Consider the following 18311-nt stretch of genomic DNA (forward strand, 5'->3'; position numbering starts at 1 on the left):
TGGGGTTGAAGTGAGCTTGGCTCCAATTGTTTCTTTAGCAATTGCACTCGTGAATATATCACGATGTTCCGTCAAAGTATTCGGCGATTTGGTACTACCGCCCTTCGCGCTGCGGAGGGCTCAACTGCCTATGCCACGAAAGTGTCCACTGCCCAGGGCTATGTCAATGGCCTGACGGAAGGTATGTGTTCATGCTCCCAGCTCCATACTGGGTTCAGCTTTATACAGAAGCCTTTGCAACTAACGCTTTGTTTTCTTTTTGTCGCATAGCAATTGGCAACACTCCCCTCATTCGGCTGAAGCGTCTTTCTGAGGAAACTGGTTGCAACATTCTAGGCAAAGCGGAGTTCCAGAACCCCGGTGGTAGTGTCAAGGATCGGGCCGCTCTCTTCGTCGTCAAGGATGCCGAGGAGAAGGGACTCCTGAAGCCCGGCGGTACCGTTGTCGAAGGTACTGCCGGTAACACTGGTATTGGTCTTGCCCACGTCTGCAGGTCAAAGGGATATAAGCTGGTTATCTACATGCCCAACACCCAATCCCAGGGCAAGATTGATCTGCTCCGTCTGCTGGGTGCGGAGGTCTACCCGGTCCCCGCCGTCGCATTCGACAACCCTCAGAACTACAACCACCAGGCCAAGCGACATGCAGAGTCGCTGGACAATGCAGTCTGGACCAACCAATTCGACAACACTGCCAACCGCCAGGCACACATTGAGACCACCGGACCGGAGCTGTGGGCGCAAACTGGCGGCAAGATCGATGCCTTTACCTGTGCCACCGGTACTGGTGGTACCCTGGCTGGTATCACCCGCTACCTCAAGACTGCTAGCGATGGACGTGTGAAGTGTTTCCTCGCCGATCCCCCCGGCAGTGTCTTGCACAGCTACATCCAGAGCGGCGGTAAGCTGACTGATCGCTCTGGTGGCAGTATCACTGAGGGTATTGGTCAGGGTCGTGTGACCGACAACCTGCAGCCGGATATTGATCTGCTCGACGGCTCGGTGAATATTCCTGACGAGAAGTCCATCGAGATGGTCTACCGCTGTCTGGATGAGGAGGGTCTTTACCTGGGAGCTAGCTCCGCTCTGAACGTCGTGGCTGCGAAGGAGGTCGCCGAGAAGCTGGGCAAGGGCAACACGGTTGTCACTGTTCTTTGCGATGGTGCCTACCGCTATGCGGACCGTCTGTTCTCCGAGACTTGGCTCAAGAGCAAGGATCTTCGTGGTGCTATTCCCAAGCACCTCGAGAAGTACATTGTCCTTCCTTGAACAGTTCAATGTGAATAATCTGTGAATATAGTAAAATCAATATGGAATATTAGACAAGCATGCTTTGATAGCACCTGATATGCCCAATGTAGCAATTCAATACACTAATCATAGACATTGAAATTCCAGAAAAATATTATCATTTAATCCGATCTGGTATCAATATTGAGAGTGGGAATGTCTAAACATCTCTTGCCGCCTATGTGCACACAGGACATGCAATTATAATACAAGTGCAAAGCAGATCACAAATGCAGCATAAGAACCACACCACATAGCCCTGCGACCCAAACATCAAGAAAAAAGCAAACAAGAAGCAACCCAAACGCCTTTTATGCACCCGATCTATCCAAACATCGCCAAGCGCCACGGAAATATACAAGTCGAGAAGGCGCGAAGGGACAATATCAAAACAAGCCAGTCAAGGTGAGGGTGATCGAACGAGCAACAGCAATAGCAATAGCAGCAATAGCCGTACCAGCTCCCATCCGACCCACCCGACCGCAAAGAGTGAGGAGTTCCAGTTCACATATCCTTCGTTCTCCAGCCCAGCGCAGCCCATCTAATCAGTCTCAGGCATGCGCATATAAGCATCAATAGCGGCACTGAAAGCCGCAAAGCCTGCACAACCGAAAGCAGCCGCCTGCGGCCCAGCCTTAGCACCCAGGATACCTCCAGTGATACAACCCGCCGCAACACTGTTGGTGAGATCGTTCTTAGCGCGCAGACCCTCGATACAGCACTCAGTACCGGAGTAAAGAGCACCAACGATGCCGAAGTTCTTCGCAGAGGACCACGAGCGCGCGCCCATGTCCTTGAAGCCGCGGCGGACTTGCTCCCGCCAGGGGAGGTTTGAGATTGCTTGGCCTTGGGGTGTGAGGGAGGAGTCGTAGGACATCTGTGGCGGGGTTTGTTAGAGGGTTTTCGTTCGCATGGGTGAGAGGGGAGATCTTACACTGGCCATGAAGAGACCGAAAGCACCACCCAGACCGAAACCCATTGTACCGGCCATGACGGTCTTCACGGGACACGATTCCATTCCACTTTGCATCTATCGCGCGGGTAAGTAGGCGATCGCGATTTGATTTGACTTCACTAGGTAGGAAGAGTCTCACCATCTTGATCATCCATTGCTCATTCTCGTTCATTCCTTGCATCTGGTTGTTGGCACCCATGCCCGGCAACTGACCCGGAATACTCATTTTGTAGGGGGGATGTGAATCGACCCGAGAAGATAGGGAGTGTATTGATTATGTGGGCGTGGTTTGAAAATCGGGTATTAGACTCTGCGAGAAAAAGTGAATGTGGGTATCGGATCCCCTGGAGGGTTTGTAGATTCGGACAAACAGACTCTCTGCGCTGCGGAGGATCTCGCGGAGTGGCGAAATAAATTTGCGGATGTTGCACGTGACCCCGGGAAATTCCCGCCCGAAGTATGAGGAACAGAAGTACTTTGGAACACCCAGGGATTCTTAATATTGTATTTACGCAGAATTCCTGAAATATCAAATTATTGTCTCTTTTTTATTTATTGAATCTTCTGTAGGGTTGAAAGGTATATGCGAGACCGGTATATGTGGCCAAGTCAAAATCAAAAAAGAAATCAAAACAGATGCTCCCAAAGTTATACGTATGGAAAATATAAGGAGAAAAACAACGCTCTCGTGGGATTGAACAATCGTAGCCTTGCATGAGTCCGTGGTGTATTCGTGCCAATTCGCCCAACGGGAGGCCCTCGCTGACGGGGCCGAAGAATGAAATGGGGGTAATATTTACAAAGAAGATAAAAAGGTAGTAGAAGTAGAGCTGATTCGATAATCAGTCCTTTTTGCTACTCTTCGGAGGAGAAACGGTGCCTTGACGCTCCGGAGATGGCGAAAGACTACGCTCCCACTCAGCCATGAGATTGGAGGCAGTTCGCTGAAGCGTGGACGGTGCCAGTTTCGTAATGGTGGGCCAAGGAATGCCTTCAGTGACACTAGGGTCTGGCACGGCGAGGGTCGGGTTCCAATCGCCAAAGCTGGGGACGGCGTCAGCGCATAACGAGGTTGTCATAAATGAAATCAGGAAAAGTTGAAATGTACCTAGCACTCGTGCGGGGGCTACTGCCCTGGGTTGTAGGGGACCTGTCGTGCTTCGAATCCACCGTGGATCTGCTCGAAGAGGGCGTATGCTTCGTTTTGGAGGCGGGTAGTGGCGTATCCCACAGATCCCAGTTGTCCATGGTATCATCCTCCGTTTCGACTGGACTGCTGGAGCGGTGACCGGGATTCTCGGGTTCGTTCTCGCCCCGAGGGGTCGTGGCGTCGGCGTTGTTGCTGTCGTTTTGGGGGTTCGAGGAGCTGCGCCGAGCGGCGGGCGACATCTGCGCTGGTGAATCAACGCCAAATTCGTGCCAGAATGACTTGGAGATGTCTGGCGGCGCGGTGTCTTTACCAGATGTACTCTCGACCGCTTGGGGCCTACCCCGCGACGACGATGACGATGACGATCGTGACAATTTATCCCCCGAGGCTGATAGACGCTCTCGACTCCTTGACTTGGCTGAAAGAGATTCTCGTTTCCGTGAGTTTGGTGGTGCTAATGAGTTTGAGGGCGACATGGTCCGCGATTCCGTTGCGCTGATGCCTTCTTCGCCCACCGTTGCCTGTCGAATATCCTCAAAGAATGTCCACAGTCCTTCCCGAAGATCCGAGGCCATTTGCTTGCCAGTACGTACGAGAGCTTCCCGCGATGGTGGGGGCATGGGCATAGTCTTGCGCCACTGGTCAAGCACCTGGTCCGGAACTTCGGTTTCATCAGTCGGCATTCCAATGCTGGCAACAGAGTTTCGCTCAACAGATGGGAGCGTTGCCGATCGCGGGGTACGTCCCACGCGATCCAGTTCAGCAGGTCCAGGTCCGCCAATGGAGGAGCTGGGTGCTGTGACGGGAGAGAGAAGGGAGAGCGTTCGAGCATGGGAGCCCTGGAATACGCGCCGACCATTAGCAGAGATCAACGTGCCCTTGGGTGCGACAGCAGCACGAAGACTGCTGCGCCGGTCCAACTCTCGGCTTATCCGCTCCTGTGACACCGAGGAGCTCCCAACCGAGCTTATGCTTTGTTCACGGCGATGGGAAGACAGGCTCGACCCCTCTGGAGCACCCAACTCGGGTGAGCGAAGTGGCAGCATCGGTTCGGCATGGAGGTTGATCTCGGTGCGTTTCTTGGACTTTTCGGACAGCGCCCATTGCTTCTTGATGGTGGACAGTTCGGACTCTGCGCGATGCAGCTCCTCCCGTAGCTCCATCACCCTCCGCTCCTGAGAGGCGATGGCGCGGAGGAAGTCGTAGCCATCGTCTTCGGTATCAAAAAGGGAGAGGAGTCCCAGCAGGTACTGCTGGGGAAGGACGTGTTGACGATTGGGTAACGGGGGTCATGGGTCCTGGTGAGGCGACCGAGTCGGAAGCTGAGCTCGGTTGATCCAGCGGAATGTTGATGGGGAAGTTCAATGTCAGGCGTTTGGTATGGCGAGCTCCGGGGTGGGCTCGTGGGGGGAGTGATGAGCGTTTCTGCCGAAGAGAGGAAGAGCGAGAGATAGGTTGCTTGTCAGAGACAAGCTCCGTTGAAGTGGCTGTCGAGGTTGAAGGCGAAGGCAGGTGGGACGCATCCGGCAGAGGACCATGGCTATGGCTGAGGGCCTCGCCCGTTCCCGGGGAACTCTCCATCTCCATATGGTGGACCAGCCAGCAGGGAGAGGAGATGGACCAAATAAGTACAAAATTGATGGAGAGCGAGTGAAAGTGAACGAGGGTGTCGAAGAGTAAAGAGATAAAGGAGAGAGAGAAAAAAGAGAGACTCGGAGAGTCTGGCCGTTCTCCTGAGAGGAAAGCGGGTCAACAACCACGAGCGAGTGTTTCAGGGGCCGTGGGGGAGGCTGTCACTCCACTCACTAACCCTCCATTCGGCCCGTTGGTACTCGTGGCCCATTCAAGCTGCTGGAAATAGCAATACCTTCATTTCCTACTCTCTTGGTGGTGATATGGGTCTAGAATCATTTACCTTGGTACTGAATATATAATTGCACAATTTGGTGTTGAAATTGAAGTGGATATTAGAGATGGGACGGATCGGCACGCCTCATCTTGCCCTAGGTGCATCACACAAAAGGGGGTGAGGCAGGTCGATATATAACTACCTAGATATTTTGCATGTCGAATTACAAGTTGAATGGATGCAGTAAAACTAATCCATGGATACTGCTTATAATAGTACTTAGGTAGTAGGTAGTCATCTAGTATGCTAATAGTTCAAGTTACGGAGTAGGTACAATAAGGTTGGACCTCGGGGTATGTTGATACTATTCATGGATCCACGTGCCAGCCCTTGTACAGCTTAAAGGCGATGATCTCAGAGAATATACTGGTAGTACTAGGTCGGTAGGTAGTGACCTTGGGAAGTTCTAGGCAATTCAACGCAATCGAATTTCCAGTTGAATAGTATGATACTAATATGGTATTGTATTTTAATTTATGGAATAGAACAACCCCCTCACATCCGGATATTGCACACCAAACACCGCTAAACGCCTATGCCATCACAAGGCAAATGCCAATATTGAGGAAAACAAAACCATCACCCATAACGCATCCATGGGATATCTAGTTCAACATATCAGATTCGTCACGTATGAGAGATTAAGCCTGGTTGCGGTAGATCTGGGAGCCACCAGAGCGGATCTGCACCGTCTCGCGCCGTTGTAGAACATTGATCGCTCGGTTGAGCGCTTGTTCACTGCGGCCCTTGCCGTCCACAAACTCGCGTCGCAGGGTCGCCAAGCTAGTACTCCAGCCAACGGGCAAGCGGCGCTTGAGCTCGTCCTCGATCTGGCTGGCCTCCTCCATGATCTCCTTGCTGCCTTGCTGGCCCTCACCCTGGGTGATGGCATCCATCGTCGACGCCAAGAAGAGCCGAATGGCCTCATCAACGTGGGTTTCGGTGGCGATAGGTGACAGGGATAGCTTGGCGAGAGATTCGGTGATACGGACAATAGCCTCGAGCTGACGCACAGTGATAGGGATGGAGGAACGGGTGTTGGATTCGACCTCGGTTCGGTGCACCTGCTTGCGGATGGAGACGAAGTGAGAGGACAGCTTCTCAGCAGCCTCGGGAGAAAGACGAGGTGCACATCGACTGAAAGAGATTTTAGTTCCTGAAATTGGTAAAATCTGAATACGGTGGCAGCCAAAACTTACCTGCGGCAGTAGCTGACGTAGCGCTTCATCTGCTCCACGGGAATCTCAGCCTCAACCTGCTCCTCTACACCACGCCCGCCCATGTGCACGCCCATGACGTGGCGGGCAATACGCTCATCACGGCCACGCTCATGGTCGTCGCGAACAATGAAAATCATATCGAAACGAGAAAGAATGGTGGTCTGGAAGTCGATATTCTCGCCAGGGGTCTTGAGGTCATCGTAACGACCAAAGATCGGGTTGGCGGCGGCCAGAACAGAGGTTCGCGAGTTTAGAATGGTCGTGATACCGGCCTTGGCAATAGAAATGGTCTGCTGCTCCATGGCTTCGTGGATAGCCACTCGATCCTCGTCACGCATCTTATCGAACTCATCAATACACACAACACCTCCATCAGCCAAAACCATGGCACCACCTTCCAGGTAGAACTCGCGGGTAGCAGGGTCACGTTGTACAGATGCTGTCAAACCGGCAGCCGAAGAACCCTTTCCGGAGGTGTAGATGGCGATAGGAGCGGCTTTCTCGACGAACTTCAATAGCTGGGACTTGGCGGTACCGGGGTCACCCAACATGAGAACGTTGATATCACCACGTAGCTTCATACCATCGGGAAGAATCTTCTTCGAGCCACCCATCAGGAGACAGACGATGGCCTTCTTCATATCCAGATTACCGTAAATGGAAGGGGCAATGCTACGGGCGAGAGCATCGTACAGATCAGGGCGACGACTGATTTCTAGGAACTCCTGCTCCTCCTCCTCAGTAAAGATGGAGTTACCCTTGGCGGTCTGATCCACGTCTGTGTTGAGGCCGACGGCACGCAGGTAGGGGTTGCGGATGGCCACTGCGGCCTCCTTTTTGACACCCTTCGCTTGGTAGATAGAGAAAATACCCATTACCGTGCAACGAGATCCAGGAACAACACGGTTGGCCAAGTAACGATCGGCAGAGATCAAAACATGGCGCGGCAGCTCACCAACGGGAACTTGATCGGGGGCCTCCTGAAGCTTGAGGACTTGCTGATCCACAAATTCGCACTTTTCATGGTGTACAACATATGGGTCCAGCGGACATTGCTCGCCGGGCTGGTCGCCAGGCTCTTTGCTGCGGCCGCATCGCCGTGGGAGCGAAAGGCCAGAGAAGCCACCGTCAACAGTGATATTTTCACTATGGTCGCAATTCTTGCAGCGAATGTGGACGGTAGTCGCTTTCGATGAGATAGTCGAGGCACCAATCACAATACCCGGGATTCGGACAAGGTGAGAGATATTGGTGGCATTGAGGTCACGGATGGAAATGTGCGATGCCGAGGAGTGGAGGAGAAGTTGGTGGGAGGGGAGTTCGATACCACGCTGACCGGGGTAGACGATTCGTCGGGTGCAGTCCAGAAGAGCGTTCTCAAACTGAATCAAAGTTAGCTGCAGTCTTGTAGGGCAGACGTTTGTCTGATGATGGTGCACGCACTAGAGGAATGATATCGGCGGGCTCGGTGGTGAGTTTGTGGGCCAGCTCTTCATTGTAAGAAATTAGATGGGCGATGTCAATATCGCAGTAGTATTGCTTCACAAGAACATTCTGTCGTAATTGGTCACTGTGAGATGGGTGGTTGCGATTAGTATTATTATTTCTTTTGACGACCACCTCCTGGGAAGGATGCAAGTGGGATGTACCGGTAGATGAATGCATTGTCCAGCTGAAATTCGAGGACAAAATCTCTTAATTTATTTTGAATTTGTGAGCGGGACTCATCAGCGCCATTGGTGCTAGGAGCGAGAACGCTCAGGGTATAGGGAGTGCGTCGGTCCATGGTGTGGTGATGAAGATGTGGTGGGAGGTCCAACTTTCGCTAGGAAGGGAGAACGACAGAGAACTTTTGGTTGAGAGGCGGGAAGTCGCGAACGCGTCGCGTCGTCCTGTTTCACGCGTTAAGTGGTTTCGGCCTAACCACTAAGGCTCCAAGGCAGTCAAGGGCGGTAAGGCAGATACGGCAGAATTTCACCAAGGCGGCAGCTTCCCGATTGGGCGGCGTTGCGCATGGCGCTGGAAACAAAGCCACCTTGACAACTACATCAGCCCAGCTCCACCGTGAACTCCCGTTGACGCGGTTGTCTATAGGTTATTGACTGGCTAGGACCTCAAAGCTCACCTTCAACTGTGGTGGTCCGGAAGCTATTCCTTCAAGGGGCCAATCTGTCATGATCAGATAACTCCGAGCTTCCCCAACGATCGACTCCCGGTGGTTGTCGCATCCGCCTTGCGGTTGTGTACACTGTACAAGATGTCGTCAACCAGCCCCCGCAAGTCAATTGATAGCCTGGCATCCGGCGCATCGACCCCTGTTCTTTCCCACTACTCGACACCCCAGCTGGAGTCTCCGCGGGTTCCCCCACAACGGTACCCCCTGAGGAGGGGATCTACGGCAAGCTCGATTGTGAGCATCGGAGGAATCTTGGATACTTCTCAATATCATACCTCAATCTCCGAGTCGGGTCAGAATGGTATGTTTCCCAACCCAGTGCACTATAGTCAATTGAATATTGATCGGCTTATCTCTCCGCAGCCATTTCGTCTCTTCTCCAGGCGCCCATAGTCCGCACCGGTTTGACCCCTCATACTGCCGTTTCGTCTACCGGATATAAGCCCCCGTCCTCTCGTGACATCCCGCCAGTTACCTTGACAAATATCGCTCATGTGGACTCCAAGGCGTTCCAGCCGTATCTGGCGCAAGTGGGATCCCTATACGAAGTCTTTCACCAATCGAGAGAAGCTTCTGGCGAAGATAATCAGCAACCGTCGGGTATCAAGTCCCCCCCAATTCGAAGATACAGACTCTTTAAAACCATGGAGTCCCGAACGGAGATCTTCAGTGATGTCGACTAGCTCTCGCCCCACCTCACCTTATAGTCCACGCGGCCGACGTTCTTCGAGTGGGCGTGGGCGTGGTCCTGCCGTGACGCCACTATCGACCATTCCACAGGTTTACTTTGACGAAGACTTTCATCTTGAAAACCCCCGCACTTTCGATGTGATCTCAGAGAAATCAGAGGTGGTTAGACCCCCGCGGCCCCCAGTCAAGGACGATGGAAATGCCAACGGCGGTGCCCCTGAGCCGGCACAAACAGGGAGAAAGGCGCTGGCCACGAATGCTATTCTTCAAGAAAAGCTTTCTTGGTACATGGATACAGTCGAGATACATCTCATCTCGTCAATTTCTACTGCATCAAAATCCTTCTTCACGGCCCTTGGCTCCTTGCGAGAATTGCACGCGGAAGCGGCTGACTCTGTGCAACGCATCCAGTTATTGCGACGGGACCTGCAAAAAATTGACAAGGAAATGGCTCTTGGTGGTATGAAAATTGTGAATCTGAGAAGACGGAGGGAGAATGTGCGTATGCTGGCTGCTGCGGTAGCTCAGCTTCGTGATGTAGTCGGGTCAGTTTCTCGCTGCGAGGAATTGATGGAGCAAGGTGATATCGAAGTTGCTGCCGATGAACTCGAGGAAGTGGAGAAGTTGATGGCCGGCGAGAAGGTATCAAGTCACCCTGTGGACGGGGATGACCAAAACCTCCCACGCCAAGCTATTGATCTCAGAAGACTTAGGGCGCTTGAAGGTGCATCGGATGATCTTTCTCAGTTGAGGCAGCGAATTGGAATGGGATATGAAACTCGATTTTTGAATGATTTGCTTGGAGACTTGCGAAAGCATGTGGAGAATGTATCTTCAGATATTACTCTGCAACGCTGGGGTGCCTCCTTCCAGCGCCAACGCGGTGGTCAGCGCCCTGTGTCAATGGTATCTCCGGCATATATGAACATTGACAGTGAACTGCGATCCCAGTTGAACACGCAACTCACTGGGCTTGCTCGGGCTCGCTACACGACTCCTGCAGCTACTTCATTCAAAAGTGCCGTTCTACGCGAGATGAAAGGACTTATACGGAAACACTTACCTAGCTCCAGTGACGACGATAACGAATCAATGGTTTCGATATCGACACACAGTGACCGCCAACGGAGTCAGCAGGAGAAATCATCTACTCTCGCACGCAATCTCCGTGCTCTTGACTCGGAAGATGCCTATACCATGTTGGTTGGAATCTACACGGGAATCAGCGAGTCTTTGCGTCGACTGAGTGTCCAAGTGAAGATTCTTTTGGACATTGCTAGTGGACTCGGAAGTTCCCCAGTGACTGGTGTGAGATCTCCACCTCGGAGCCCCAATCCACAGAGTCTCGACCAGATCACGAGTGGGTCATCGGTTTCTGCCATGGCACAAGATGAGATCCTGCAGGTCTTGGATATGTCTAGTCTTCTTGGCCAGGCGGTCGACATAGCCCAATCCCAGATCACCAAGGTACTCAAAGTTCGCTCAGAACAGACTGCGCAACTCTCCAAAGAAGATTTCTTAAGATACTTTACCCTCAATCGCCTTTTTGCCGACGAGTGCGAAGCTATTTCTGGACGAGGCGGAACCGCACTTAAAACAATTGTCGGCAACCAAATCCACGATTTCATCAACCGCTTCGGCGATTCGCAGCGCCATCATATTGTTAAGCTTATGGATGCAGATCGATGGGATGCCAGTGACTTTGGAGAAGGTGAAAATATCATTCTTAATCGTATTTTGGATGCAAGCACCAAGGATATCGAGGCATGGGTGGAAGTTTCCAAGATCTGGATTCCGCAGAATGAACAGTCACAGGCCAAATCACCGGACGCCAGTGCACCCGCGAACGGGAATAGCAAGGATAAAGTGCGTACTGCAGTCATTGATGACCAAAAGCACATTCTGCCTGAGTCGGCAATGGCCATGATGCGCAGCATGGAGGAATTTGAATTCCTCATGGCGAACATCCCAAGCATGATCCAAGATATTGCCCCGCAGCTTCTAGAAATCTTGAAGCAATTCAACTCTCGATCTGCTCAGCTTATTCTGGGCGCGGGTGCTACGCGGAGTGCCGGATTAAAGAACATTACGACCAAACACCTTGCTCTTTCTTCCCAAGCATTGAGTTTCGTCATCGCCCTGATGCCGTATGTTCGGGAGTTTGTCAGGCGTCACGGACAGTCGAACCAGGTTATGGCCGAGTTTGATAAGGTCAAGCGGCTTTGCCAAGAGCATCAGAACCAAATCCATGAAAAGCTCGTGGATATAATGAGCTCTCGTTCATCGCTCCATGTCAATGCTATGAGAAAGGTCGACTGGGATGCAGAGGGAGATTCACCGGATGTCCATCCATTTATTGAAACTCTTGCCAAGGAGACCGGCACTCTTCATCGCGTTCTCAGCAAACATCTTCCTGACATGACCGTCGATATGATCATGATACCAGTGTTCAACAGCTATCGCGACCATTGGGTGAGGGCGTTTGAAGAAGCCGACGTCAATACAGAGCGTGGCAAGAAAAAGTGAGTTCAATTATAGATAATCATCTTCGGGTGGCTAATACTAACAACTTCTCTAGAATGCAAAATGATATCGAACACTTGCAAATCAAATTAAGCAAAATAGAAGGTTCAAAAGAGCTGACCGCTAAGCTGCTTGAGATTGTCAACTCGAAGTCCATTGCCACAACTACGACAGAGCCGGAGAAGGCTGAGAGCGGAAGCGACAAATCAGACCAAGAGAAAGGATCTGATGCAGCAGCAGCATGATCGACCTGCTAGCAAGCTTTTGCCTTCATTTTGACCGGCAACCCGATTACCATACATAATTTTGTCATACACCATTCTACAGTCCCTGCATTGGGTTTCTAGAAGCTGTACAGGAGCGTTGTTATTTTTTCTGTGATTCAGCAAACCACATAACCCATTCCACGAAATGCATTTATAGATAGCCTGGCGTTACCAATATGAATACCACTTGAATAATCCCCAGGAATATCTGTACCCTATATAGTATCTAGTCTTCTTAAGGCCCTTGGAAGTCATATTTTGAACATTGATTACGTGCAAGCTTTACAAGTATAACAACGAGATACTTGTTGTCCTTTATCCGTGAGGTTTGGCGAATTCTGCTGGCTGTGCTGCTGCTAATAGCAGGGCGCGCCATGACGGCCAATCACTTGAATAGACATATGCAGTCGGTCATGCTGGCACGCCATTGGGGATCTTATTCATGTCGGGTTGGCCAATCACTCCCCAAATTCTCCAGTATGGCGGCTAGGTACTGCGCCTCTTCGATTGGGCCGCCGAGCATTTACTCAAGGCTCTGACTCGGAAATTCTCACTTCCTTTCTACAACCACCATTTTGCAAAGCCAGACAAAACAAATCCTCTTCTGCGCGTCATCCATGAACACTGAACACAATCATCCGCCTCATACCTTCGTCGGCACGGTTCAGTAACCGTTCATCCTGGAATGTCGATGAAGCTGAGCCGCAATTCATATAGGGTGGGATGGATCTGCCCACTGGAGGTGGAACAGGTCGCAGCCCTGGAGATGCTGGATGAACATCATCAATCTCTTCCACTACCAAGCGGAGACACAAATATCTACAACCTCGGAAGCATCAACGATCATAACGTTGTCATCGCCGGGCTTCCCCTCGCTGGGAATTGCCCCGCGGCTACAGTTGCGACGCAAATGAGAATGACATTCCCAAACCTCAAATATTGCTTACTCGTAGGCATCGGCGGAGGTGTGCCAATCAAGACAGACCACGGAATCATTCGCCTAGGACACGTTGTTGTGAGTGAGCCGACCGGAGTTCACTCTGGGGCTATCTAATATGACCATGGGAAAGCACGAGCAGGCCATTTTGAACGAAAAGGCTTTCTGTCCTCTCCACCAACTACTCTGCTTAACGCTGCACGACAAATCGCTGTTCAGCGTCAACGCATGACTCATGATCCAGTTTGGATGAATACCCAGAGGATCGATTCTTCTCGCAGGACCCTTTCTCATTTCAAATTTCCCGGGGCTGCTAATGATTATTTATACCCATCGGATTATGAACATCAACAAAAGGGAGAGTCCTGTGAGAACAGCGGATGTGACTCAGAAGTGCGAATTGACCGACCGACAGAAGAAGATTCCTTCATCGTCGTACACAGAGGAACAATCGCGTCCGGAGAATTAGTGATCAAGGATGCCAACAAGAGAGACGAGCTAGCCGGAGAGCAAGGGGTATTATGCTTTGAGATGGAGGCTGCAGGTGTCCTTACTGATTTCCCATGTATGGTGATCCGGGGGATCTCTGACTACTGTGACACCCACAAGAACGATATTTGGCATGGATATGCGGCAGCGGTTGCAGCCGCCTATGCAAGGCAGTTGTTCTTCCATATACCTATCGAGGAGCAGGAGTAAGTTAAATCACATCTAGCTAAGAGCGACTTCTACATAAAATTTGATTCTGATCTCGGGTCCCTGCATCACTAGGAACTCAAATCCGACCCCTCCTGCTTTTGATCTCCCATTAAAACTATCCCAAATCTCTGAAGTGACCCGGTTTGTCGCAAGGGATAAGGAGCTCATAGAACTACATGAGATTCTTGGGAGCACTTCTGAGCGACGAGTTGCCATCTTGCGTGGTTTAGGTGGTATTGGCAAGACACAGTTGGCAACTGCATACCTGAAGCAACATTGTGCAGACTACTCGGCGACAATCTGGCTGAATGCGAGAGATGAAGCAACGCTGAAACAGAGCTTTGCCCACACAGCAGAGTGGATCCTTCGTCACCATCCATCTCTCACATATATTGAAGGTGCCCTGAATAGCCAGAGCCTTGACCAGGCAGTAAGGGCAGTGAAATTCTGGCTAGACGAGCCACGCAATGATCGCTGGTTAGTTGTTTTTGACAATTACGACAATCCGCTGTTGGAAAACCGAAGAGGCAAAATTGCGGAACCTGTCTCCTGCCAGAGTGAAGAAAGTGGTGATATCTCAAAGTCCTTTGATCTTCGCTTATTCCTGCCTGATACAAACCATGGCGCCATCATTGTCACGACGCGATCCTCCATGGTGAAATTGGGCCAGGTCATCCAATTGACCAAGCTACTGGATATAAAGGATAGTCTTGAGATCCTGGCATCGGTTTCCGGCCGTGATGGCTTGGGGGAAGGTGAGCATTCTGGAGATGACAAATGATAAAACTCTACTAAGATTTAGCAGATCCAGATGCAAAGAAACTTGCAAAGGAGCTTGATGGACTTCCACTGGCCCTTGCAACTGCAGGTGCATACCTGGAGCAAGTTGCAATGAGCTATGCGGAGTACTTGCAGCTATACCGTGAATCATGGCAAGAATTGCACGAAGAGACACCCCAACTTGCATCATACGATCAAACCTTATACTCAACGTGGAACATGTCATACAAATACATCCAGTCTCAGAATCCACTTGCAGCGATGCTTTTGCGACAATGGGCCTACTTTGCCAGCGAGGACTTATGGCATGAGCTGCTGGCAGAAGATCATGGTGGGGAACCAAAAAAGCCGGAATGGTTGATAAAGCTCACGAAAAATAAGCTCAGTTTCCATGGAAGCCTGAGAATTTTGTGCAGCCATGGACTTGTGGAGCCTCAGCCTACCGTGGCATCGCGATGTGCAGAATCACAAGGCTATACTGTGCACGGATGTGTCCATTCATGGATGGTTCATGTGTTGAACCAAGGGATTGATAGAAAAATGGCCTACGCAGCAATTCGATGTGTGGTACAACATATACCTCTTTCAACCCATCCTCAATCCTGGCTCATACAGCGGCGACTTGCCGCACATGCAGACAGGTGCATAGAGCTGATAAAGGATATAGAAGTATGCGGGGGAACTGCACATTCTCGTTATATAATAGGCAACTTCTACGCAAATCAGGGTCAGCCTGGACAGGCGGAGTCAATACTAAAGGAAGCAATTAGAGATCTCGAAAGTTTACGAGGACGAGAACATCCGCTCACACTTCGTGCCCTGAATGATCTTGGTTGTCTCTATTTGAATGATAGCCTTGGAGAGCGAAACCGAGAAGCAGAGTTGATATACACGCGTGTTATAGAAGGCTTCGAGACATCATTTGGACGGAAGGACAGTCTGACACTATGCGCCATTTCTAACCTTGCCATTGTTTACCAGAATCAAGGACGACTTATCGAGGCGGAGGAATTATATAAGGAAGCAGTCGAAGGGCTCGAAAAGGCGTGGGGAAAGAAGCATCCAGTGCAATTGACTATCCTGCGTGGATTTGGTGATCTCTACGCTGCTCAAGAACGATTTCAAGAGGCAGAGATAATATTGAAGCAGGCTCTAGAAGGATTTGAGGAGATGCTAGGACGAGAACACCCAGAAACACTAAAAACTGTCCATGCGCTTGGCGGAGCATACGCAGATGAAGGGAGGCATAAAGAGGCAGAGACCCATTACAAGCGAGCTCTAGAAGGCCAAAAAAAGGTATTGGGAGAAGGCCATAGTTCAACATTATTTACCGTCAAATGCATCGGCCGATTGTATTGGATACAAGGGCGGCCGCAAGAGGCCGAGATTATGTGGCAGCAAGCCCTCAAAGGCTACGAGAAAGCCTTGGGACGGGAACACCCATGGGCCCTCGAACTAGTTTTCAGGATCGCTTTGTCTTACGACAGGAAAGGACAGCTTTGGGAGGCAAAGAAAATGTTTGAGCAAGTCTTGAAAGGATACGATAAGGCTTTGGGGCCAAAGAGTGCTTCAACACACCCCCTTTTCTTGGACACACTCGAATACCTCAGCTACATATGCTTCGATCATTGGGAAACTGAGAAGGCAAGGATCTATCGCCAAAGAGCACGTAATGGTCGTTTGGGGGCGAAATAGCCAAAGCTATCAAGATCCTTCTGACGTGTTAAGCATTCACAATTTGGTTGAGTAAGCCTTGCGAGGTCTTTGGGCTAAAAGAATCTGTTCAGATGGACAAAGAAAGACAGGAGAACAAAAATAGAAAAAAATGAAAGCTAAGATAATATCAGTCATTTTTCGAGCTCCGACTCGGAGTAGTTGATGTACAAGTTAAGAACTCTTGTATTTCTCTGATTGAATCTCTCCATAGGCAGAACCTTGGAAACAATGAAATGGGCGGAAACCAATTCAATCATATCCGATGATACCTAGGTACTCTACAAAGGAACTCTTACTGCAAAATATCTTGACTCATTCAAGCAATTTCTTCATTCATATCTGGATAACCAGGCTAAAGAGTGATTGATGCCTGGCGGAACACTAGAATACTAGGAGCAAAACCCAGTATCAAACATTCAACTAAAAAAACCTTAAGCCGAAGCCGAAACCTCAAGACGCTTAAAACCACCCTTATCAGCAACCTCCTCCTGCAGCGCAGCCATGCGCTTCTGATCACCAGTGGGATCAGTGGAGTCCGCATCCAGGGTCCAGGAAAGGAATTTGTTGGTGTAGTTGGACTCGAAACCATCCTCCAGAATCCCCAAGCGTTTACCATAGTTGGTAACCTTGGTCCAGTCACGCTGAACATTCTTCAAATCACGGCTGAAGTAAGCGTACGAGCGCTCGAAGATCTTACGGTTCACGGGCGTCGCCATGATAGGCTTGATATCGACGTATTCCTCGTAAGTCTTGGCTGGGTCAGCGAGGACGTCGTCCGTAGCACGCTTGACAGCCCGCATGAACGCCGAGACCTTCTCCGGGTTCGCGGCGATGAAGGCGTCGTTGGCGATGTACAGGATCGAGCAGAAGCAGCAGCAGCCTAGTTCGGCGAGCTGGTCGATGCGGAGCATCTGGACGTCGGAGCGGGGACGGCCTTGGTCGGCGAGCCACTCGGCCAACTCGACCATCTGCACGTTCTCGAGACCGATGCCGGCGTCGATATCGCCGCGGATGATCGCCTTGGTGACGTTCATGCCGCAGCGGACGGCGGTGTAGTCGTCGGTTGTCATGCCGTAGTACTTGGTAAGCTCGTCGATCTGGATCTTGCCGAATTCGCCGACGTAGCCGATGCGCTTGCCCTTTAGCGAGCGGAAGTCTTCGGTGATACCGCTGGACTTCAGGTAGACGACACCGGTGAAGGGCTCATCCAGCAGAGATCCGATGGAGGTCACTGGGAAGTTGCGAGCCTTGGCCTGGATTATGTATTAGCATTGGGTTTTGCGTTGTATAGATAGTCGAGGGGTGGACGAACCGCCAGGGTGTGGATCATGGCCTTGAAGCCCATGTCGACCTTGCCGCTACCGATGATCTCAGTCACATCAGAAGGGTCATTGGGCTCCAGGAGAGCGACCTTGAGGCCTTCATCCTTGAAGTAGCCGCGGGACTGGGCGAGATAGAGGGGGGCGTGGTACGGGGTGGCGTGCCTGGAAACATTCAGCCAGTACTCTTATAAAGAATGAAGTATAAGGGCTATAAGCTAGTGTTAGCATACCAGTTGGTCAGGAAAGTGATCTTGTCGGTAGCCATTTTGACAGAACAAGAACTGTGTATACTTGGAGATGGTCAGCATCCCTGAGACAAGGCATTGCCGTCTGCATCAGCTGGATGGGATTAGTCGAGGCATCAAGACCATCAAGATATCAAGATCACCTCAATGATCTCAATAATCTCAACTAATCCATTCAGCAATACAACCAGCAATGCAAAACACAAAGGGGAAACAATCAAGTCACGCATGTCCTTTCGCTAGTATTATCTAGATCAAGTTTTGACAGTATAATCTCAGAACGAGCGTCTGCCCCAGGAATTGACAATTCCCAGAACAGACACGTCGAACACCTGTCATGCGTGCGCTGACTGTTATACCATGAACAAATACCTTGATCCACGATGATGATCGTAGCGAGGAGGACCTCTGATCCGATAGTCTGCCCTACCCGG

At 50.9% G+C, this 18311-nt stretch overlaps 7 protein-coding genes across 7 annotated transcripts; 3 read left to right on the plus strand and 4 right to left on the minus strand.

Annotated features, from left to right (window-relative positions):
- Positions 1-63: 63 nt before the first annotated feature.
- Positions 64-1268, plus strand: N7533_003857 (cysteine synthase A; the record flags this gene model as incomplete). The annotated part of the gene is made up of 2 exons (XM_057100507.1): positions 64-181; positions 271-1268. 2 exons carry the CDS (start codon positions 64-66, stop codon positions 1266-1268), a joined length of 1116 nt encoding a protein of 371 aa, XP_056960137.1.
- Positions 1269-1830: 562 nt separating this feature from the next.
- N7533_003858 (translocation channel protein TIM22) lies at positions 1831-2470 on the minus strand (the record flags this gene model as incomplete). Its single annotated transcript, XM_057100508.1, has 3 exons — positions 1831-2166; positions 2224-2319; positions 2384-2470. The coding sequence occupies 3 exons, from the start codon at positions 2468-2470 to the stop codon at positions 1831-1833; spliced, it is 519 nt and encodes a 172-aa protein (XP_056960138.1).
- A 616-nt stretch (positions 2471-3086) lies between these two features.
- N7533_003859 (DUF4048 domain-containing protein) lies at positions 3087-4981 on the minus strand (the record flags this gene model as incomplete). The annotated part of the gene is made up of 3 exons (XM_057100509.1): positions 3087-3288; positions 3353-4647; positions 4706-4981. The coding sequence occupies 3 exons, from the start codon at positions 4979-4981 to the stop codon at positions 3087-3089; spliced, it is 1773 nt and encodes a 590-aa protein (XP_056960139.1).
- A 963-nt stretch (positions 4982-5944) lies between these two features.
- Positions 5945-8309, minus strand: N7533_003860 (MCM DNA helicase complex subunit MCM5; the record flags this gene model as incomplete). Its single annotated transcript, XM_057100510.1, has 4 exons — positions 5945-6440; positions 6503-7905; positions 7967-8093; positions 8173-8309. The coding sequence occupies 4 exons, from the start codon at positions 8307-8309 to the stop codon at positions 5945-5947; spliced, it is 2163 nt and encodes a 720-aa protein (XP_056960140.1).
- Positions 8310-8780: 471 nt separating this feature from the next.
- Positions 8781-12157, plus strand: N7533_003861 (vacuolar protein sorting-associated protein 54; the record flags this gene model as incomplete). The annotated part of the gene is made up of 4 exons (XM_057100511.1): positions 8781-9000; positions 9063-9193; positions 9231-11911; positions 11968-12157. The coding sequence occupies 4 exons, from the start codon at positions 8781-8783 to the stop codon at positions 12155-12157; spliced, it is 3222 nt and encodes a 1073-aa protein (XP_056960141.1).
- A 706-nt stretch (positions 12158-12863) lies between these two features.
- Positions 12864-16289, plus strand: N7533_003862 (Disease resistance protein; the record flags this gene model as incomplete). The annotated part of the gene is made up of 4 exons (XM_057100512.1): positions 12864-13197; positions 13249-13810; positions 13887-14569; positions 14620-16289. The coding sequence occupies 4 exons, from the start codon at positions 12864-12866 to the stop codon at positions 16287-16289; spliced, it is 3249 nt and encodes a 1082-aa protein (XP_056960142.1).
- A 452-nt stretch (positions 16290-16741) lies between these two features.
- Positions 16742-17897, minus strand: N7533_003863 (NMT1/THI5 family protein; the record flags this gene model as incomplete). The annotated part of the gene is made up of 3 exons (XM_057100513.1): positions 16742-17563; positions 17623-17794; positions 17863-17897. 3 exons carry the CDS (start codon positions 17895-17897, stop codon positions 16742-16744), a joined length of 1029 nt encoding a protein of 342 aa, XP_056960143.1.
- Positions 17898-18311: the final 414 nt, after the last annotated feature.

This window comes from Penicillium manginii (assembly GCF_028828005.1).
Source record: "Penicillium manginii strain IBT 31320 chromosome Unknown utg000004l:1.0-7231830.0:1.0-7236170.0, whole genome shotgun sequence".
Lineage (NCBI taxonomy): Eukaryota > Fungi > Ascomycota > Eurotiomycetes > Eurotiales > Aspergillaceae > Penicillium > Penicillium manginii.